The 20,598-nt window shown below is 44.9% G+C and overlaps 1 protein-coding gene across 2 annotated transcripts in view; it reads left to right on the top strand.

Moving 5' to 3' along the window:
* TMEM178B (transmembrane protein 178B) overlaps positions 1-20,136 on the top strand; it is a 272,947-nt gene extending 252,811 nt beyond the window's left edge. For both annotated transcript variants that reach the window (XM_083462082.1, XM_083462083.1), the window contains one exon: positions 16,824-20,136. In XM_083462082.1, coding sequence (XP_083318208.1) covers positions 16,824-17,074 — 251 coding nt within the window. In that variant the 3' untranslated portion in view covers positions 17,075-20,136. The remainder of the gene's footprint in view (positions 1-16,823) is intronic.
* The last annotated feature ends 462 nt before the right edge of the window (positions 20,137-20,598 follow it).

Raw genomic sequence — 20,598 nt, 5'->3', positions numbered from 1 at the left:
AAGCAATTCTAAAAGGTGGAGAAATCACCCACAGGGAGGATGTGTTTATGATGTCACTGGTTCCCTCCAATCAGTGCTGCACAAAAACAAACTTGCATATTTGATTCTCCAGAAACCTTGCTGGTATAATGCCAGGGTGATGCTGACGTGATGATACTGCTAGGGTCCCACTCCCATCAGGCCCAGCCAGCATGCCTAATGGTCGGGGGTGATGGGAGCTGTAGTACAACAACATGTGAAGGGCAGGTTTGCAACACCTGTACAGTTTCCTTGGAAGGAAATGAGTGCCTAGAAAGGCCTTCTGAGAGGTCCAGCTTCTTTCCCACCCAGCCCTTGTCATTTTCTTCCATGCCCTTCCCCCCACAAGTTAAGCTCCTTCTGCAACCATTGTCATCTACTGATAAAAGGGAGCAGGAACACAAACGCGCACACTGGTTCCCCGGCAGCATTATGCATTTCAATTCACAAGGGACAGAGTACATTATTGCCTTGCGTCATTTCTCTGCTCTGCAGTTTTATGACACCATTTCACTTCTCCCAAAACTCTGCTTTTGCTGACCTTTTGTCTCCGGCAACCCCCTAAAAGCTTTTATGCTCATACCTGTTGTCTGCAGGCTTTTGCCATTAGCCACCCACTACCAGAGTGACATGCCCCAAGGTGAGGTCAAAGCTGCATCCAGCAACGCTTCATGAATCTCACTGGCTTTCTCTATTTATAGGAGCCTTTGCACCGGAGAAGTCATTCTCCTACGAAATCCCTTTCCTAAAAAATGTGCTGTGCCAATAGAAGAGAACAAATGAAATCCAGCCAAGTGGGCTTTGTCTGAGTCAAAGCATTTCCTGATCTGACCCATCACCCAGTAGCTCAGGCTTCCTCAACCTCAGCCCTCCAGATATTTTGAGACTACAGTTCCCATCATCCCTGATCACTGGTCCTGCTAGCTAGGGATCATGGGAGTTGTAGGCCAAAAACATCTGCAGGGCCGAGGTTGAGGAAGCCTGCACTAGCTGATCCTTTAGACTAGCAATTCCATGGATTGAATTTGGGGTATTCTGCATGTGTAGCATATGCACTGTCCCTTAGCTATGACTCTTCTTAAATAAAGCAACATTATCCATAAGAGCACAAACATATTTCATAAGAACATAAGGAGAGCCCTGATGGATGAGACCAAAGACCTAGTCCATCTAGCCCAGCCCACCTAGTCCAACCTATCAATGAAAACAACTAACAAATATTAGGGGTGCATAGTTGCATCACTATGAATGGCTAAATTATGATGGCTAAACTGCTTCAAAGTGGAAGAATCCACATGGGTGAATAGGTTCCCATCTTGCTTTCTCCCTTATCTCCTCCCCCATCTCCTTTTTGTGCATGCTACAGAAAACACTGCTTTGGAAAATAGTGGATGCTCGGGTGTTGTTGCTTATCCATGTGGCAATAGTGACCATGTGACAAAACCAGCTGTGAAGCTGCCCTGTTGCACTCCATCCCAAATGCTCGTTTGATGTGCAGGTGTCCACTGGCCTTGGCCATGACTCTTTGGATCAGAGATGGGAAGCCTGTGGCCCTCCAGATGACGTTGGACTACAACTCCCATCATCCTTGACCATTGGCCATCCAGCATGAAGCTGATGAGAGTTGGGAGTCCAATAACATCTGGAGGGCCACAGAGTCCAGACCCTGTGATAGTGTTAAATGGGCAACACTAAATGACAGCCAATCTAAAGGCTTGCTTCTGAGAACAAAGTAGGACCCTGCCCTTTCCCTTGCCTCTTTATGATCTGCCATTACCAGTGCTATATCTAGGTAAAGACTGACGTCATTTCTTTGCAAAACCTCAACTTTTTTGCTGGCATGCTGAGTTCCTTGAACCCTGTGTGCCTTATCCAGGTTATCAATATCATTTCAGTCTCCGTGTCTTTTCTGCTAGCTTATTAGTTCAATTTCCTGCTGCACGATTTGTTTTGTTTGTCCAAAAATACATCACCATGGGTCTCACCTGGTAGCTCAGCTCTTAGGTCACCTGGAAGCTCACTTCTTAGAAATGACAGTTACGTGGTTGAAAAGCTTACTGGGATTTTGGGATGGCTTTGTCTAGCAACTTCTTGATCCTCCAGAATACACTGCTGTGTCTCCAGCCAGTCTTTCCTTGTCAATATCTGACCTGTGATGGATTGTTCCCCTCACAAGCAGTCAGGGAAAGAGAAAAGAGTAGCAGCGGAGACTTTTCCTAGGTTCCTTATCATGGACCAGTTTTCCTGCGGCTCTTATCCTACAGAAATTCAATGCTGTTGCTACCTCAGTATTTGCCTAAGAGGCAGAGCCTGTTTTGAAAAAAAAGCATTATTATAACACATAGCACAGCTTTATTATCCTGTGGTGCCTGGTGTGGCATTGGACACAGAATTCATCTTTCTGATAACCTGCCATTTTTCATCAAAAAACATGTTTCTAATCCTTATGGCTGCAAGCAACACCTGCCAAAATCTTAGAAGCAGAGTGATGACTGAATAAAATTTCCAGTGGTTGCGGGGGGGGGCTTTAGTGTCTACATGCATGACTAGCAAAGCCAAAGCAAATAATGCAAAATAACAAAAAGAAGAATTGCAACCATTTCTTCTATTTTCATAATTTAAACAAGATTGAGAAGTCACCCAGTTTTCCACACAAAACTTTAGCACATACAGCCCCTGGCTATTAGCTGAGTACAAGCAAGAGTCTTTTCAAGCGTTACACTTCACCTTAGACTTTAAGATTTGAATACAACAAATCCGTTTAAAAACATTTGGGGTTGTGCAGGTAAAGTTGTCAGGAGGAGTGCCAGGACTGGCTGCAGCCCCTTTTAAAGTATATGCTTGTTGCAAACCCACATTTGTCCTACGACGTGTGTAAAACAGGTTGTGCAGGACAGCAGCAAAGAACAACAAGCACTGTTTGTCACCCGGTGCTGATTCACCCAGTGCTGATTCATTTGAGTTGGACATTTTGCACAAACAATCAGCTCCGTTTCAAAGAAGCTGTTCTTAAAAAGGCGGAAAGAATGCGTTTAAGTTGGGTGCAATATTTGGTGTTCTATTTCCAATTTGCAAAACAAGAGTGTTTCTTACCTTAAAAAAAAAAACCTGACAAAATTTTGCAACGTGTATGATATTTCCTTAATATCGAGTGCTTCCTGGCACTTGGAGGAGGTCTAGGAGTGGGGAGAAGGACCCACAATACTCCAGAACAGTTCCTGCCTGTGCTATTTTATAAAAAAAAGAAGAGTGAGATGGATAGAAAGATACCGACTTTGCATTTTCACTGAGGTGAGAGAGTGGAGGTGGATCCTGTCAACGGCTAGTTTAATGGGGATTCAAGATGGATATAACTGGATTATGTAACTGATCACTTAATCAAAACCTGGAAGCTGGCATTGTCAAAAAGACAAGGCGAGGTGGATAATTCGCTTCTGCTTATCATGATGCTGTCTGTGGAATGCCACCACCGGTGCCAGGTATAAGGGGTGCTTGGGCCTCCAACCCACTCAATATTTTGAATCAGGGGGCTGGAGCCCCCCAATATTGAGGGGGCCGACATCCCCTGCCAACACCAGGTGCCTTCCGTGTGCCCCAGCCCCCACCTGGGAGCCAGGAGGGGCCTGAGACAGGCAAGGGTGAAGATTGCCAATGTGGGGAGTAAGTTGACGCCCCTGAGCGTCACACAAAACTGATGCAGAGTTCTAGGGTCAAGCAATGAGATCCAGTGCCCCCAAAAGCAAAGGGAGGCATATGTGGCATTATCCTGTTTCATTCCTTACAATAGGCATTAGAAGTAAACATGAGCCACTCACAGCACAAATCTAGACATGTTTACTCAGCAGTAAGTCCCATTATGTCCTGTAAGCAAGTGTGTTGAGAATTACAGCCCCAGTGAACTTTATCCATGCTATTTCTCTCCTAGGCTCTCACAGGCCTGAAGCTCTGTAGTTCAGACCCCACAATTATAGCTTATCATTCCTCGCTTCCTTGCTGCTGAGAGCCCCTCTCCCCCAAGCTGCTCCATATGGGCTTCTGGTAAGCTGCAGCTTCTTGGCGCAGCCTGATGACATCACTGCATCACAGGCAAGGCAACTGTCTGTGTGTTGTTGCCTGAGGTACTGGATGAACACAAGGACATACGAAGAGCCTGCTGGATTGGGCCATTGGTCCATCTCGTTCCACACTCTGCTCTTATAGCGGCCAACCAGATGCCCGTGGGAAGGCCATTAGGAGGATTTGAGCACAATGGCACCCTCCCCACCTGAAATTCCCCAGCAACTGTCAGTCCAAGGCATAGTGCCAGACTTCAGGGGTCCTTGGCACTGTGCTGCCAGTGGGTGCCCACCCTCAACACTGCTGCACACACCATCGCTCCAAAGCAGCTGCTGCAAGTGGAGGCCATCTGGCTTCCATTTGAAAGCGACATTGCTATCTGCTCAGTGCTAATACAGTCTCCCAGGAGAAATTGCGGTGAAATTGGTACATGTTTCCATATGTGGTGGCCATGCAAAGAAACATTCACATTCTGGTTGGAGATTTCTAATGAAACGAACCAAATAACTGGCCAAAATATATATAATGAGCCCTCAATTGGCATTGTTGCCTATTTTGACAATTCTCAAAATATTCTTTTTAAAGAGTTAATACTTTTCCTTGTTGTGGCAGCTGGATTAATAACTTCCAGATTCTGGAATCAGTCACACTCCAACTTGCTGAGTCTGTGGTATAAGGAAATGTGGCAAACTGCTCTGATGGCAAATCCTACCTTTAAAGTAAAGGCTGAAAGAAATGGTCTGGAAGCAGATAAATTTTGTGTCCTGTGTTACAAATTTATTGCATATAACTAAGTCTGAGGGCATTCTTCACCCTCCCACAACTCACAGAACACTAGTTTGTTTTGTTTGTTTTATTTGTAACTATTATTGTTCTGGTTGTTGTTGTTGTTGGGTTTTTTTTACTTTTAAAAACCTTAAACTTGATGTAATAAATATATAACAGTCTCCCAGAGGCCTGGCTAGGAGGACAGTAAGGTGACACACCTAGGTCAGGCTGGTGAGGGGCTCTTCTGAGCTGCTGGGACCTTCAACTGATGGCCAACCTGGTCAACTCCTGGTGCGGGGCATGTTGTTTCACTTCAGCAAGGTAGTGGCCAAATGAACCTAGACCATACTCGCCCAGCTAGTTATTCTAACCCCCAACTAAAAACAGAGCAAGCAAGTTTTGGAGATTAATCACTACACAACCTCTGATTGCCATGATGATTTCAAAAATAGGCCATTCAAAAGAAAAGTGCCTTGTGTGAGAGAAGGAGTATAGCTGGCTGGGATTTTTTTTTAAATAACCAGACCAATATCAACAGCCAGAATGGTGGTAGGCGGGAACAGCAAACATCAGACGTTCAAATCAATTAGGAGTTCCTCGTTTTTACATGAACACGGAGATAAAAGAAGGATGTTGGATTCAAGCAACAATCAGACCAATCCTAAGCATAGCTGAGCGTGACTAAGCCTGTCAAAATTAATGTGCTTAAGCACACCTAGCTTTGCATAGGAACAGGCTGCTCAGCTGAAACCCTTGGAAGTCAGCCCCGGTGAAGTAAGCCTAGCAATGAGCTTTGTTAGGGTGCTTCTTATTGTATTTTAGATTTAGCAGAAACTCACATGCAGATTGTTGCATGTGATAGAGGTGTTGTTTCATCTCAAGGCCTCTTCATGCAATGGAAATTCACGTGGAGGCATGTCATACCTTACAAGCGACCTGTGCATTTCCTATGATTCTCTACAGAGAATTACTTTCCTTCTGGAGATCTGTAATGTATAAATTAACCCTCTTTGCCATCCCCTACTATGGAGAGGTTGTCCTTCGAGAGGCAAGGCAGTGCAGCTCAGGTTCCCTACGCGTAAACTGAGGAGGCATGGAGTTTAGTGGCAAATGAAGTGTGCATGTAAAGTACCCCGTGGATGTGTACCTCGTATTGAATCATCTGGGTCTCAGAGTTAAGCTGCTTTGAACCCTTCATGTGTTTGTGCGAAAAGAAAAGAAGAGGAAGAAGCCTTGCTACAGGGAAGGGCTCAACAAAGAAAAGAATTCTGTGAAATGCTGAATGACTCAGCGAAATGTTTAAGCTGCAGTCTTGTATACTGTTAGGCATCCATAGCTCTGCAATTTTCTTCATGGACTGTGTGGCGGTTGTTAGCCTTCATAAGTGTTCAGATATTCCAGTCCCCATAGTAAACATGAGTAGAGTTCTGGATTTGGTGCATATTAATGTGCAGAGATAACCGGCTGGGGTGGAAATAAAGTTATAATAATATTTAGCATTTGTGTTTTCAAGTGTTTAGAACGCTTCATGTAAATAACCTTGTTGTGACCTTTTAACAGGAATGGGGAACCTTTAGCTTTTGGGTGGTTGCTGGACTATAACTCCCACCATCCTTGACCAGTGGCCATGCTGACTGGGGCTGATGGGGGGAATTAGAGTCCATCAACATCTGGAGAGCCACAGATCGCCCACCTCTGCCTTATAACAAGCCTGTAAAGTCACTGGGTATTGCTGTCCCCATATTGCAATTGAGTGGGATAAGGTTGAGAAGTGATGGCTTCCTTAGGACCACTTAGTAGGTGTATGACAAAAACAAGATCCTAACCAGGGGACTTCCTGATTCATTGGCTGCAGCAGTTGGCAGGGCAGGTTGACCTCCTGTTGCCTATGTTGGTTGATTGACTCCTGTTGCCTGTGTTACTTGGTTGACCTGTCACTCATACTGCTGCTACTTACCAAGAGGAAGAGGGGAAAGTGGAAAGGGATCATGTGAGTGCTGCCACCCCGCCAACTGTTACCGGACATCTTGACAAAAGAATAAGCCCCTTGGAACATTGTGGGACTTACGTCCACATAAACATGGTGTTTAGGGTGTCCAAGTGCCTTGCTTTGTGTAAAGGACTGCCTGGTCCAAATCTAAAGAGAAAGAACCGAAAGAATGAAGAGCAGCAGTGGGCTTGAGACAGCCCATCAAAAGCACCCAAACCAAACAGGAGACTAAACAGGCACATAGGTCACCCGATCCCAAACAAACCGGCTCCCAAACAATCAAAACCTGGAAGTGAGAGTTCTGGTTTTTGAATGATTATCAGAAGACGAACGTCTGGCGTGGCTTCCGTGGCTTCCCATTGGCTGCAGAAGTTTCCTGCAGCCAATCCGAAGCCACGCTTTGTTTTCTGAACGTTTTGGAAGTCAAACGGACCTCCAGAATAGATTCCATTCGACTTCCAAGGTACGACTGTATGTTGTTGTTTAGTCGTTTAGTCGTGTCCGACTCTTCGTGACCCCATGGACCAGAGCACGCCAGGCACTCCTGTCTTCCACTGCCTCCCGCAGTTTGGTCAAACTCATGCTGGTAGCTTCGAGAACACTATCCAACCATCTCGTCCTCTGTCGTCCCCTTCTCCTTGTGTGACTGTATAGTAATTAGTTATTCATTGGCATCTCTCTATATTAATTATCAAATGCAATTTTTCTGCAAATCATATTAGGTGATGCTGAAGTGGTCACTCTAATACTGTGGGAAATCCAAATCTGAGGCTGTTTGAGCTCAGTTGTGGTGGTGTATGTGCTTCTGCTACCTCCATTTCATTCTCACTAAAGCACCACATGGTAGTTTAGTTTAGTTTGCAGCTGAGAGCACTGTAAAACTCAGCACTGGTGAGGTCCCAGCCACTCACCACCTTAATCTGCCCAGAGATATCTGTAACATATAGACCAGTGCACTGAGTCCTTTAAGTACCCAGTGTTACTGCCCTTTGTTACTACCTTAAGTTAGATCAAAACTGACTTCTGTTGTCAAACTCCAAGGTGGACTATATGTAAACTGATAGTAATTGACAAGAAAGTACAGAGGTTGCACTCATACAACTCCTTTTTCTCAATTAATTATTTCCTGTTTTATTCTTGGGGTGAGATGCAATCTTTTTCTTCTTCTTCCTCACCCACCCCCAATTATTCTGGATTTCACTGTGACCCCTTTCCATGTAAATGGATATAAAACACCATCTCTTTGGCTTCCACATGGAATGTGAGCTATGAACTGACTCACAGGAAATGGAAGGTGCACTTGCCCAGGCAAATCTGACTGATCCGATCTTGGTTCTGCGTCACAAAACCTAGATCACAGGAAGGTTCCTTGCAGACAATCAATAACTCAAATTGCGTAAAACAAGTATGAATTGCCAAGCAGTAATGCTGCCACCTTTTCCCCAACCCCTGACAGAGACTTTGCGACTCTAACACCAGGCAGAAATTCCACAGGTACAGATTTTTCCATCCAACTAAGAGAAGCCAGGATGGAGAAGCTATGTTTGTTGGATTTCTGCCTGTCATGCAGCTGTTAAAATATTTGAAGGAAAATGGTGATTCCCCAGTTGCATTCCTTGGCAGTTCTTCAGCATTTTACCGTCACAGAAACAGTCAGAAGGAAAAACTTCAAATGCTGTTTGTTCTTCTTTGCTGTTGCTAGACAGACAGACGCACAAAGGGGGGGGGTCACATCTCACACAGTGCTGGACCCTCTGCACAGCCAGTAAATCATAGCAACCGCATCAATGCTACCTTTCAGGAACAGAAGGCAGAAGAATCTTTGGTCCAAAGATGTGAGATGCTGAAGCATAATTTGTCATTGACCAAAGATAGTGCAAGTTATGCTGAGATGACTGTTAATTCCAGGTTTGTTTGGGGTTTTTTTAAGCTAACAGCCCTTCCTCTGCCAACATATATTTCATTGCATCCTTTTACACAGAGGCAAAGATTTCAAGGATGTCCAGAGCAGATTGGAGTTGCGGGGGGGACGGGACAGAACTGTCATTTCATTATTAATATTTGGAAAAGTCATGTGTGATGTTTGTACAGCTGTGTTCCTTACTATGAGTATGCACAGTGGGATATTCATGTGTAGGATTATTACACCTTACAATCTAAATACTAGTTTCCAGGGATTTCCTGCATGGGTACATCTTCCATGTTGGACATCTATCGTGTGTGAACCAGCCCACAGCTCTGTCTTTTTTTTTTTTTCAGTTCTTACATAATGCTTGGCAGCCTTCTCCAATCTAGTGCTTTCCAGGTGTTTTGGACTACAACTCCCATCAGTCCCAGAGTTTGGCCAATGGTGATGGACAATGGAAGTTGTAGTCCAAAACTTCTACAGGGCACCAGGTTAACTTATGGTATACAGCAGTGTGTCCCAAACTTGGGTCTCCAGCTGGTGTTTTTTTTAAAAAAAATTCAATTCCCACCATCCCTGACCACTGGTCCATCTAGTTACGGATGATGGGAGTTGTAGTCCAACAAGAGCTGGAAACCCAAGTTTGGGAGACACTGATATAGAGGATGTACTACAGGCAATTCAATGGTATCCCACTTCACCAGTTCCTATGTCAGGACTGTGTCCGAGCAGCAGACTAGGCTGCTATTCAGACGCAAGGTGGGTGTGGATGTGCAGCCAGATACATTGGACCTATGGCACTAGATGAAGAGGGGCTAAAAGCTGGTCCAGGCCCCAGCATCACAACCAGGCCTAAACTCTGGCTTTACTCATCAGATTGAGGGGTACTTGAGCCAACTGTCCCTGAATCATGATCTTTGTAGCCTAAACATCTTGAGAAACTGTTCCCCTCTGCACCAGAGACTCCTACACATCCCCGTCAGCCCTCCAGTACAGGCAATGAGCTGGGATGGTGTTGTCTAATATGAGGTGGTGTGCTGGGCTTTCCACTCCTCAAGAAGCACTGGAGCCTTGGAGGGGTGAAGCATTAAAAAGCTTCAGTCCTGTTGTGGACTTGATTGGAACAAGTTTCTTCCTTGGAGTTCTCCATGGTGCTGTAACTTCTGACTTGACTTGCTCCGTTGTAGGCTTCCTGTCAATGATCAGATCCACACCGTCAATTTTAAAACACTCTTGTAGCACTTTAACAGTCATGGCTCCCCCCCCCCCAAGAATCCTGGGAATTAGATTTGGGGAATCCAGGACCAGGAAAGACCTCTGTCTGAACATGCTGGCAGTCAATGTACAAACGCCAAGCTAGATGGAGTAATGTTTGGACTCTGTATAAGGCAGCTTCCTGTGTTCCAGTTCACAGTGTCAAAACTCATTTGTGAGCTGCATGCACTGCAGGCTACAAGAAATGGTCACCTGATTAATTTGTCGAGTGGCCAGACTAATTCTTCACTATGGGATGAGCAGAGTAATTTTCCCCACACTACAGCAGAGGCTGAAAATTGATCCAGCCAAGCAACATAACGACCACATGGCTGCATAACTGTGAGGGCAGATAGAGTGCATTTTCCTCCACGGTGTGGCTAGGGCCAGTTTTTGACCACACCAGTGAACCCCGGCCATGGTTGCGACACTCAGATCTCTGGAGGGATGAGGAAGGTCAATCATTATTTTGTGTTGCTCTCTCCTGTACTATCAGATCTTTGACTTGAGACCCACATAGCATTTCTTACTGCAGGGAGGTGATTCATCTTGGGAAGTGGCAGTTCCAGGCCAAAATGAGCGGAATGTATTCTTCTGGGGACACTAAAAAACTAAGTCATGGCAAGCAAATAATGGGACTACTGGCATTTTATGCTCCTTGCTAATACTGCCACCAGGCATTGCATCAGGTGCTATTTTCAAAGAATAGAACCATTAAGGCTAAGGAGGAGGAGAAATCTGAAGCATCAACCAAACGTGGAACTAAAATGAGACCAGGAAAATGTAAGAATAAAAGTGTTTCATTCTTATTATTATTACTTCTGGTAACATTACAGATAATTGCAGGGGGGGGGTCCATTATGTCTGAATGAGTCAGGAAAATGACAGTGGAGTAAAGACTGAAAACTTCTAGAAACCCAGTGGCCAAGTTTGGTTCAAACTTAATTCAGGACAGCCACTGAGAGAAGGACTTATTTTAGCCTAGGAATCATGATATGTGGAAGTTGTGGAGCTTTGCCCAGCTTTTTAACGGTCATGTGTCCAGAAGAAACTATTGGTATCAGCTGACTCCAGGGTCATGGCACCCAGTGAGGACTGAGCATGCTCAGAGGGCATGGAATGCTGGATGGCTATTGGAGGAATGGAAAACAGGAAGGAAGGGGAAATGGGATAGAGTATCCTGGGTGTGGCTGATTGGTTGGCACCCTGAAAGGAGCACTCCACACTGCAGTGTTTTGGTGCAGATCCTAATTGTAGCAGCAGCAGCAGTTGTAATGTAGTTCAACACTATAATGCTTTTTTTATAAAAATTATTTATTTCTATGGCAGGACAATAACCTTTTCAACTCAGTTCAACTCAGTTAACCATACCAATTCTTTCATGGCCTGAATCAAAATAAATTCTGACACATATGAACTTGCACCAGAACTTGCACCAGTATTAATGGTTTGGCTCCCTAAATCCAATTTTGTACACTAGTATTTTTGGGGGGAAGAGATGTTTGAGTAAACTTTCAAGTATCACAGGATTCTTCTTCAGAAGAAGGAAAAGGTCTGCAAAACTCCTAACCCTGCACGTCCTCACCAGTAGAAGTTGGTCTTCTTATCTCTCTGTTCTATAGATAAGGCAGACTTCTCTCGTTTCCAAGGTTGCAAACTGACAAATTTCAGCTACCCTCAAGTATCACTTTAAAAATAAAAGCCAAAGTCAGATTCAGAGATACCAATCTCCTTTTTAAGATTAGAAATGGGGCTATTATACGTATCCCATAGAATGGATGAATGGGTTATGCTGCGGTGAGGTCAAAAAAGAAAGGGTGTTAAAAGTCCCTTTATTGCTCTGGAAGCTGTTGAGTCCTTCTCTCCCAATAATGAAGGTCAGCTCAAATTATAACAGAGGTCTTGATGAAGTTGGAGACGGGCTACTACCAAGGTTGAAACTCTAATGGGCATTATGCCTGGAGATGGAAGACCTCTGTTTAAAGACTCAGTATAAGTTCAGTGCTCCTATCTCCCTCTCCCTCTTTCTCACACACACACACCTCAGACTTCAAAACCTCTGATCAATCTATCACATAAACTCAGTGATCATAGGTCATATTCACACCATATAGTTACAGTGATATGTTATCTTTAAACAGGCATGGCTCCTCCCACCGAAGAATTCTGGGAGCTGCAATTTGTTAAGGGTTTTGAGAGTTGTTATGCAACTCCTATTCCACACACTGAGCCACAATTCTCAGAATTCCCAGTGAAGAGGGACTGGTTGTTAAACCACTCTGGGAACTGTAGCTCTCTGAAGGAAATAGGGATCTCCTAACAACTCTTCAGGACACGGGTGGTGCTGTGGTCTAAACCACAGAGCCTAGGGCTTGCCTATCAGAAGGTTGGCGGTTCGAATCCCTGCGACGGGGTGAGCTCCCATTGCTCCTGCCAACCTAGCAGTTCGAAAGCATGTCAAAGTGCAAGTAGATAAATAGGTACCACTCTGGTGGGAAGGTAAACGGTGTTTCCATGTGCTGCTCTGGTTCGCCAGAAGTGGCTTAGTCATGCTGGCCACATGACCTGGAAGCTCTCTGCAGACAAATGCCGGTTCCCTCAGCCTATGGAGCAAGATGAGCGCCGCAACCCCAGTGTCGTCCGTGACTGGACCTAATGGTCGGGGGTCCCTTTACCTTTACCTTTAAGTGGGTTTTAAGTGCAACACACAATGTGACTCTAGATGGCGATGGTGAGCCTTCTAGATGGGGGTCTTTTCCAGCCCTAGCTGGAGGTGCCAAGGATTGAACCTGGGACCTTCTACATGCCAAGCAGATTTTCTTCCACCGTGATACAACCCTTCTTCTCCTCTCTCTCTCACACACTGTTTGTTCAGTACTGAGACAGGCAGCAAAGCTAGGAGGCTTGATGGACAGACACACAATAGCGGCAAGCTTTGGAGAATCACACCTTGTACAGGTCCAGATTACCATCTGCCAAGCTGTTTTAGCAAGACAGCAAGCAGCCATTTTTGCCTTCTCAGTTTTCCCCTCACCCTCTCCGCTGCCACAAACATGGAAACAGACACAGCATTGGTCACACAAAGGTTTCCACACATGATTTTGCAGTGTGTGCTTGGCTAAGGGAGGCACACAGCTGCTCTTGTTGCTGGGGGACCTGTGTTGAACTGGCCCAAATTCACCATACTAGAACAATCTCGGTCAGTCTATTGTGATTCTGGCTCCTAGAGTTGTGTGTGTGTGTCTATATTCTAATCCAGGAGGATTTGTGATCTCACATAGCACAGTCCCTGCATCAGCCAATCAGGCCGCTTCCCCTTTTCCAAGGCATTTTCATAAATAAGGGCAGATTTAAACTAAACCCTATCTGCCACACGCCCGTCTGTTAGCCAATGATGAGGCTACAGTGTGTAATTAAACAATCATTTATATTCCATGCAAGTGCGTGCCAAACAATGAAGCGCTCTCGAGAGCCCTGTGCTGCTGAGGCGTTTAATCCGCACACAGAAGGCGCTTGCTTCGGAGCTGCTCTGGCAGAATGGGCCTTGTCACCACGCAGCAGGGAGGGAGTGGAGTTTTATTCTTCAATAATTTTGATAAGGCTGCGGAATAATTTAAGTAGCTAATAAGGATGCTGAATTTCTTGGGCCAGGTCCATGTGCACAATGTTGGATTGCCTTGCACATATTTGGGGACTGGGGAGCGCGGATAGAAACTGGTTAGTGAAGGAGCATTGGATCTACCTGTTGAAATATATACAGGAGCATCCAAAACCAGACAGACAGACAAATACAGTGCTACCTCGGGTTAAGAACTTAATTCATTCCGGAGGTCCGTTCTTAACCTGAAACTGTTCTTAACCTGAAGCACCACTTTAGCTAATGGGGCCTCCCACCTCCGCCGCACCGCCGGAGCACGATTTCTGTTCTCATCCTGAAGCAAAGTTCTTAACCCGAGGTACTATTTCTGGGTTAGTGGAGTCTGTAACCTGAAGCGTCTGTAACCTGAAGCATCTGTAACCTGAGGTACCACTGTAGACAGACGGACAGACAGACAGATCCAGCAAAATTGGACTTTTTCAGTAAAGAAAGAGATGTAGAAATGCGCAGGAAAGTGTGGGATAACAATTAGAATTATAAAATTGTAGAGTTGGAAGGGACCACGAGGGTCATCTAATCCAAACCTCGACAATGCAGGAATCTTTTGCACAACGTGGGGCTCAAACCCATGACCCGGAGATGAAGAATCTCATGTTCTACCAACCAAGCCAACCCTTGAGATAATTGCTTGACATGACATCACATAACCTCCTCATAAAGAACCCAGAATGAAAACTCCGTAAACAAGTCTAGGGTGAAACGCACTCCTCTTCAGAGCAGGCCTGCTGAAATCAGTCGACCTGACTTGTCCATTGGTTTCAGTTCCCAGAGTAGTTTAACAACCAATTCCTCTTCCCAAGGTACTCTGGGAATTGTAGCTCTGCAAAGGGGTATCCAAACAACTCTCAGCGCTCTCAACAAACTACAGTTCCCAGGATTCATTGGGGGAAGTGAAGACTGTTTAAAGTGGCATGATACCGCCTTGAATGTATACCGCAGATGGGGGGAAATTCTGACTTGGTTTAATAAGAGAGCTCCTTATCTCCTTCTTATATTTTACTTGCTGCAATCCTTCACTAAAATCTTTGGGGGAATTGGAATTGAAAGGAATCCCAGCTTCCACTCTTTGGGGATAGAAAAAGAGCTGGCATTCTCATTTAGGAGCAGAGTCACAAAGCAACGGACCTTATCACAGCAAAACTGATGTACCCAGACTATCAACAGGGAGCAGAGAATTAGGCAGGTCTCTGGAGCCTGGAGTCAGAACTTCTAGCTACTAGTCTAAGCATCTCTGAATCATATTTTTGTTGACTTACAATTTCATTTGCTAGGGTGGACCACAAGTGAAAATTAAATTTGGGAAATAACAGCCAGCCAAGCAGAGCCTCATAGATTAGGGGCTTACATAGCTCACAAAAGGCAAAACACTTGCAACCAGGAAACAAAGTTTATCTCCCTCCCCTGTTCAAGGATTCCACCTTCTGCCCCATTCAGTCAGTTCTTAATATTTGTTCTCAGTTCCTCCGGCATGCTTAGTGCAGAGTGCCACTTGCTGGAGTCAGGGATTGTCATAAATTGGGACTGGGAATGGGGCAAAGGGTAATCCAACCCTGCTTCTGTAGCCAGGGACTGGCTAACCACCGCTACTGCTCCATCGCCTTCTGGGATGACCAAAGTATGACAGCCTTCCAGAGATCCACTAGTACAGAGCACCAGAGCTGTGGGGCCACCACAGAGAAGGCTCTGTGCCTTTTGCCCATCAACCTCACTGATCTTAGTGGGTTTCTGCAGTGAAATTCTGTGTTTGTTCATTATTACATTTATATCTTATTTCCATCCAAGGATCTCAAGGTGGCCTGCATGGTTCACCCCTGTCTCCATGGTATCCTCACAACAACCTCAAAGAAGTATTTTAGATGGTGGTCACATGCAGTCAATATATTTAAAGTGCATGGCTTCTCCCAAAGATTCCTGGGAACTGTGTTTGTTAAGGGTGATAGCAACTATAGCCCTGTCAGGGGCAAACTGCAGTTTTCCCAGGATTCTTTGGGGGGAGCCATTTTGTGTTGCATGTGCTTTAAATTATGGCGTGAATGTGACTTGTAACTGGTCCAAGGCCACCCAGTGAGCTTCATGGCCAAGTGGGGATTTGAACCCTTGTCTCCCATGTAGTTCAACACTCTAACCACTATTCCACACTGGTGTGGTTTCCCTAGCCCAGGGGTCTGCAACCCGCGGCTCCGGAGCAGCATGTGGCTCTTTTACACCTTTGCCACGGCTCCGGGGCGGATACTAGCGAGGGGAGGAGGCACATTGTGCGCCCCGACACTCCCCACTGTGGCGGGCGCTGTACTGGCTGTGACGTCGCATGGGGGCGGTGCGTGCGTTAGTCACACACCGTCCCGACGTCACCTTCCCACCCACCCGCTACATTGTAAGGGGCATGTACGCTGGTCACTGCATTGAAAGGGGGCATGTACGCTGGTCACTGTTTTGAAGGGGAGTGAAGAACACACACACACACACACACACACAAAGGTAACTTGTTAATTTAACGTTTATTTCTATGAGGAGGAGTAATTCTGAGGGGTCGAACAAAGAAATAATAAAAAAGTGACAAAAAAGTTATTTTTATAATGACGAGTTTTGCGGCTCCCAGTTTTTTTTTTCTTCGGAAACGGGTCCAAGTGGCTCCTTTTGTCTTAAAGGTTGCAGACCCCTGCCCTAGCCGCTTCACCCAACTCCCTTCTTTTTTCACACGGTGGACAACCGATTGCTCTTTACTTTTTTGGTACATTTTTATAGATTTTTAATACATCCTAAACATTGAATCAATTGCTTAATAGCAGTAATTGGCACAAGCAAGTCAAACCGTTGTGTCATAATAAGGAATGAAGAAACAACAAATACAAACAAAGAACAATCACTAAGCCAATATTTTTTAAAAAATGTATATGGTAATCTTCAGGGATCATAGCAGGTGAGTATAGCAACAACAACAAAAATCTGTTTTATATTGCAGGTTCAGGAAAAGGGGTAAAAAATAACAGAGTAGAAGACACATAAAGAGAGAAAAATAACAAACCAAGACATTTCAAATTAACCTGATTGCTTTTTATAAGTCTAACCCATCTCCAACCTCCTCTTCCCCCTTCCTTCCTTCCTTCCTTCCTTCCTTCCTTCCTTCCTTCCTTCCTTCCTTTCCCTCTTCTCCTTTTCTTCTCCTTCTGCAGGAACCTTCTGCATCATTTCGCTGTGCACCTGCGTGGCTGGGATCAACTTCGAGCTCTCCCGATACCCCCGATACCTGTATGGACTTCCAGATGACATCAGCCATGGCTACGGCTGGTCCATGTTTTGCGCATGGGGAGGCCTGGGTCTCACTCTGATCTCCGGCTTCTTCTGCACCTTGGCCCCTTCTGTTCAACCTGTCCCCAGGACCAACTGCCCCAAATCGAGACCTGAGAATGGGACAGTGTGCTAAAACAGACACAAACAAACCTACCAATATACATATTATAAATATATATATATATACATAAACATATATCATATATAGATCTCAAACGGATGCCAGTGCCAATGTAGAGTGGAGTCCAATATGGCGCCTACGTCTCCTCTACAGACTTTGTATCGCTCTTGTTCTTTCTCCTGGAGGTGGAAATAGCTTTTCTGCACCATTGCTCTTCCATCTAGTTCTTTAAAATCAAACAAAAACACACATCTTCAGCATCCCAGTTCCAAAAGTCAAGTGAACATATTGTTTCATCTGACTACTGCTGGTTAGGGGTGGGTTACAGTAGGGCCTGGGAAAGGGATGTTTCTTGGGATATGTGATAACTGAGTTTGTATAGGAACCTAACACACACACACACACACACACACACACACACACACACACACACACAATCTTGCCTGTTGCAAATTGGGGAAACAGAAATCAAACATTTGTGTTACCTCTCTCTAAAATGTAACCTCCTCAAGGCCATCTTCAGAATCCCTCCCTTTTTCCTGCACACTCTCTCTTTTTAAACAACAACAAAAATCTTGCCTGTTAATTTTGTCTGACTTACCAATAAAAGGGGGTGAACGAGAACACCTTTTTTTAAAAGGTTCCCTTTCCTTGCTAAACTTTAAGCAACAAGGCAAATTATCAAGAACCTTGCGGAACACAACTGCGACTGAGGACACTCCATGGATGCTGCTTTCAACTCCCAGCTGCCTTACATCCAGGCGTAAGAGAGAGAGCTGAACTGCTAGCGGGAAAAACACAGGAGAACACCTCGCTAAAATGCTGTGATACATGTGTGTATAACTCCCCCTCTCCTTTTGTTTTTTCGTTTTTTTCCGTTTTTTAAAAAAGGAAAACCAATTCAAACATTGCAATGTGATCATCTGCCAACTCATCCTCTCTCTGTTTGTGACTCAAGGCATCAAGACTTGTGGATGTATGAGGAAAATGTGTCTGTTCTCTGAGTCTCGTGGGCCGGATTTTGTTCTGCGAGTGTTTCCCCCTTGCCTATGGAACAGCAGGAGATTTTCCACCCACGGGCTGGATGGAAGGCATTGTGGGTAGCATTGGGTGAGGGGAGATACAGGCCTTTGTGGTTGGTTGAACTTTGGGGTGATTGTGCAGGAGGAACTTTGGCGGAGATTTTGTTGTTGTTGCCGCCATTTTGTCCATGAAAAACAATGGGGGTAAAGAAGCCGTTGTGGAGGAGAGGTGGGGAATTCTGAAGGAGTGTTGGTCATGTTGAGGGGTGGTGCCTCTTGCTATGTTCATGTTCATCAAAATAAGATGCTTCATACATTGTCATCAGAAGCTACCCTATGTCACCAGATATCTCCTTGCAAGAAAACTTCTCCTCCACGCATATGGGGTGGAAGAGGTTGGAGGCTGAGAATGAAAATCCATTTACCCATAAGCTCAAAGGTTGTCTGGTGTGTTGTGACTCTACAACTGGACACCTCCCTCCCTCCCTCCCTCCCTCCCTCCCTCCCTCCCTCCCTCCCTCTCCTCCTGTTCTTCTTTACTACCTCCATCCCCTTTGCTTCCTTTCCTTCCTTTCTCTCTCTCTCTGTGCTTGGTCCCTCTCATCATCCATACCAAAGATCTGGGATAATTTTCTGAATGATTTTCATAGTAAAAGGAGCAACAGGATACATGGGAGAGGCAGTGGGGGAGATGACCTGAGATCTGAATGATCCCAATACAAGGTGGTGTACTAGCGAAAAGAAAGGCAGAAGTACGGCTAGGTTAGGGCCATCCATTGAATGATGAATTGTACAGAAAGATGTAGTGTGGAGGTGGGGAACTTTTTTCATCTCAAGGGTTTCATTCCTTCTTGGCCAACCTTCCAAGCACTACATCCCAGTGTAAGGTTGTCAGATGTCAAAAGTGGGTGTGGCCAGAGGCAAAAGTGGGTGGAGCTACAGACCTGAGATACACATATTCACACTTCTCCATCCAGGCAACCACAGTTCAATAATACATTCCAGCCAAGCATCACCGCCTGAGGAGGACATGGAGCTGTTGGATGTGGGGCTAATAGAGGGGGGCCTAGGGAGAGAATAAAGGGCCAGGCAGAGAACTCTGGAGGGCCACATTTGGCCCCTGAACCTGAGGGTCCCCATGCTTTGACTCAGTGCAACATCTCTGCATGGATCTGCAAGGAGGAGCAAACCTAGCCCATTTCAATCATTTAAGTTCATATCAACTAGAGTTAAAAAGTCATTAGCGAACGTTCATTTTTTAAAAAAAAATCAGTAAAAAAGATGCACAAGCCAGCTTTTTTCAAGTATTTTGAACCAATTTACAAAGATTGCAGCATCTTCCTGATGTCAGCTTCCTCAAGGCCTATCAACGCATCTGTGTAAATGACATAGCAGAAGACTTGGTGGGACTTTGGGGTTTCAGGTGGTAGGTGCAGAACTTGCATATTTTCTTCCCATTGATTACACAGTCTTAGAGATACATCTAAGGTTGCTTGCCACTCTTATTTGGTTTACTTTTCCACAATTAAAAAATGCTGCCACCCCAGCTGAATTAATATCCCTCTCCCAAGTTGTCAGCTCATTAATTTGTGCCAATACAAACCTGTGAGGATGGACAATTATAAAGGTTATCAGCAGACTAGTGATTAAAGAAGGAGAAGGGGAATGAAATGACTCTATTCCTTAATTTTGGAATGGGTGTTAATGGGTGTGCTGGAATTTCAATCATGTTGAGATCCTTCTCTCCCCCCTCCCCCCGCCTTTCTCTTCCTCTAAGTCAGTCCCGAAACCTTATTATTAGATATTCAGTCCATTTTGAGGCAGAGAATATCAAGGACATAGTGCTATTTATTGATGTAAGAGTTTATTGTCTGCTGACCAGAGGTCAGTTATTTCTTGACACATAATCGGAGAGGGGAAAGGTTTTGTTTTCTGCGGCTTTTGTTGAAATTTGCTGAATTAATGAATAGGTTGAGTATGTTGCAGAGTACGTAGACTGCATCCTCCAACAAATGAGGTTTTTGCTATTCTCTCCCCCCCCCAACACACACACAAACATGAAAGCCCCTAAGGGCAAATTAGAACCATGAAGAACAAAACAGTTAAAAACCCACAGAATAATAAAATATTACAATTACCAGAGCACAGCAATTGTAGGTATTGAATTGCACAGAACATTCCCAGTGTGGACATTTTTATATTCATCCTATGGCACCCTCTGGATGTTGCTGGACTACAACTCCCATAGTCCATGACTTCATTAACTCCCATCATTCATGACCTGTCAAATGTAATGATTTGAGATGCCATCAGGAAATATGAGCATTCTGTCTGTGAGGTTTGATCTGTAATGACCCGTTCCCACACTCAGCCTCCCCAAGCGATGAACACTCACATCTGAGCTGTTCTTTATAAAAAGTGAGTTCCGTGAAAATCATGAGGACTCACTTGTGAATAAAAGTCCAAGTGAGTTAGCTTATTTTCTGCCCCTGTGTTGGAAGCCTCCCAAAGTGG

Source organism: Podarcis liolepis (assembly GCF_965112155.1).
Source record: "Podarcis liolepis genome assembly, chromosome: 10".
Taxonomy (NCBI): domain Eukaryota; kingdom Metazoa; phylum Chordata; class Lepidosauria; order Squamata; family Lacertidae; genus Podarcis; species Podarcis liolepis.
The sequence above is the reverse complement of the archived record's forward strand: the minus strand, read 5'-3'. Positions and strand labels throughout refer to the sequence as shown.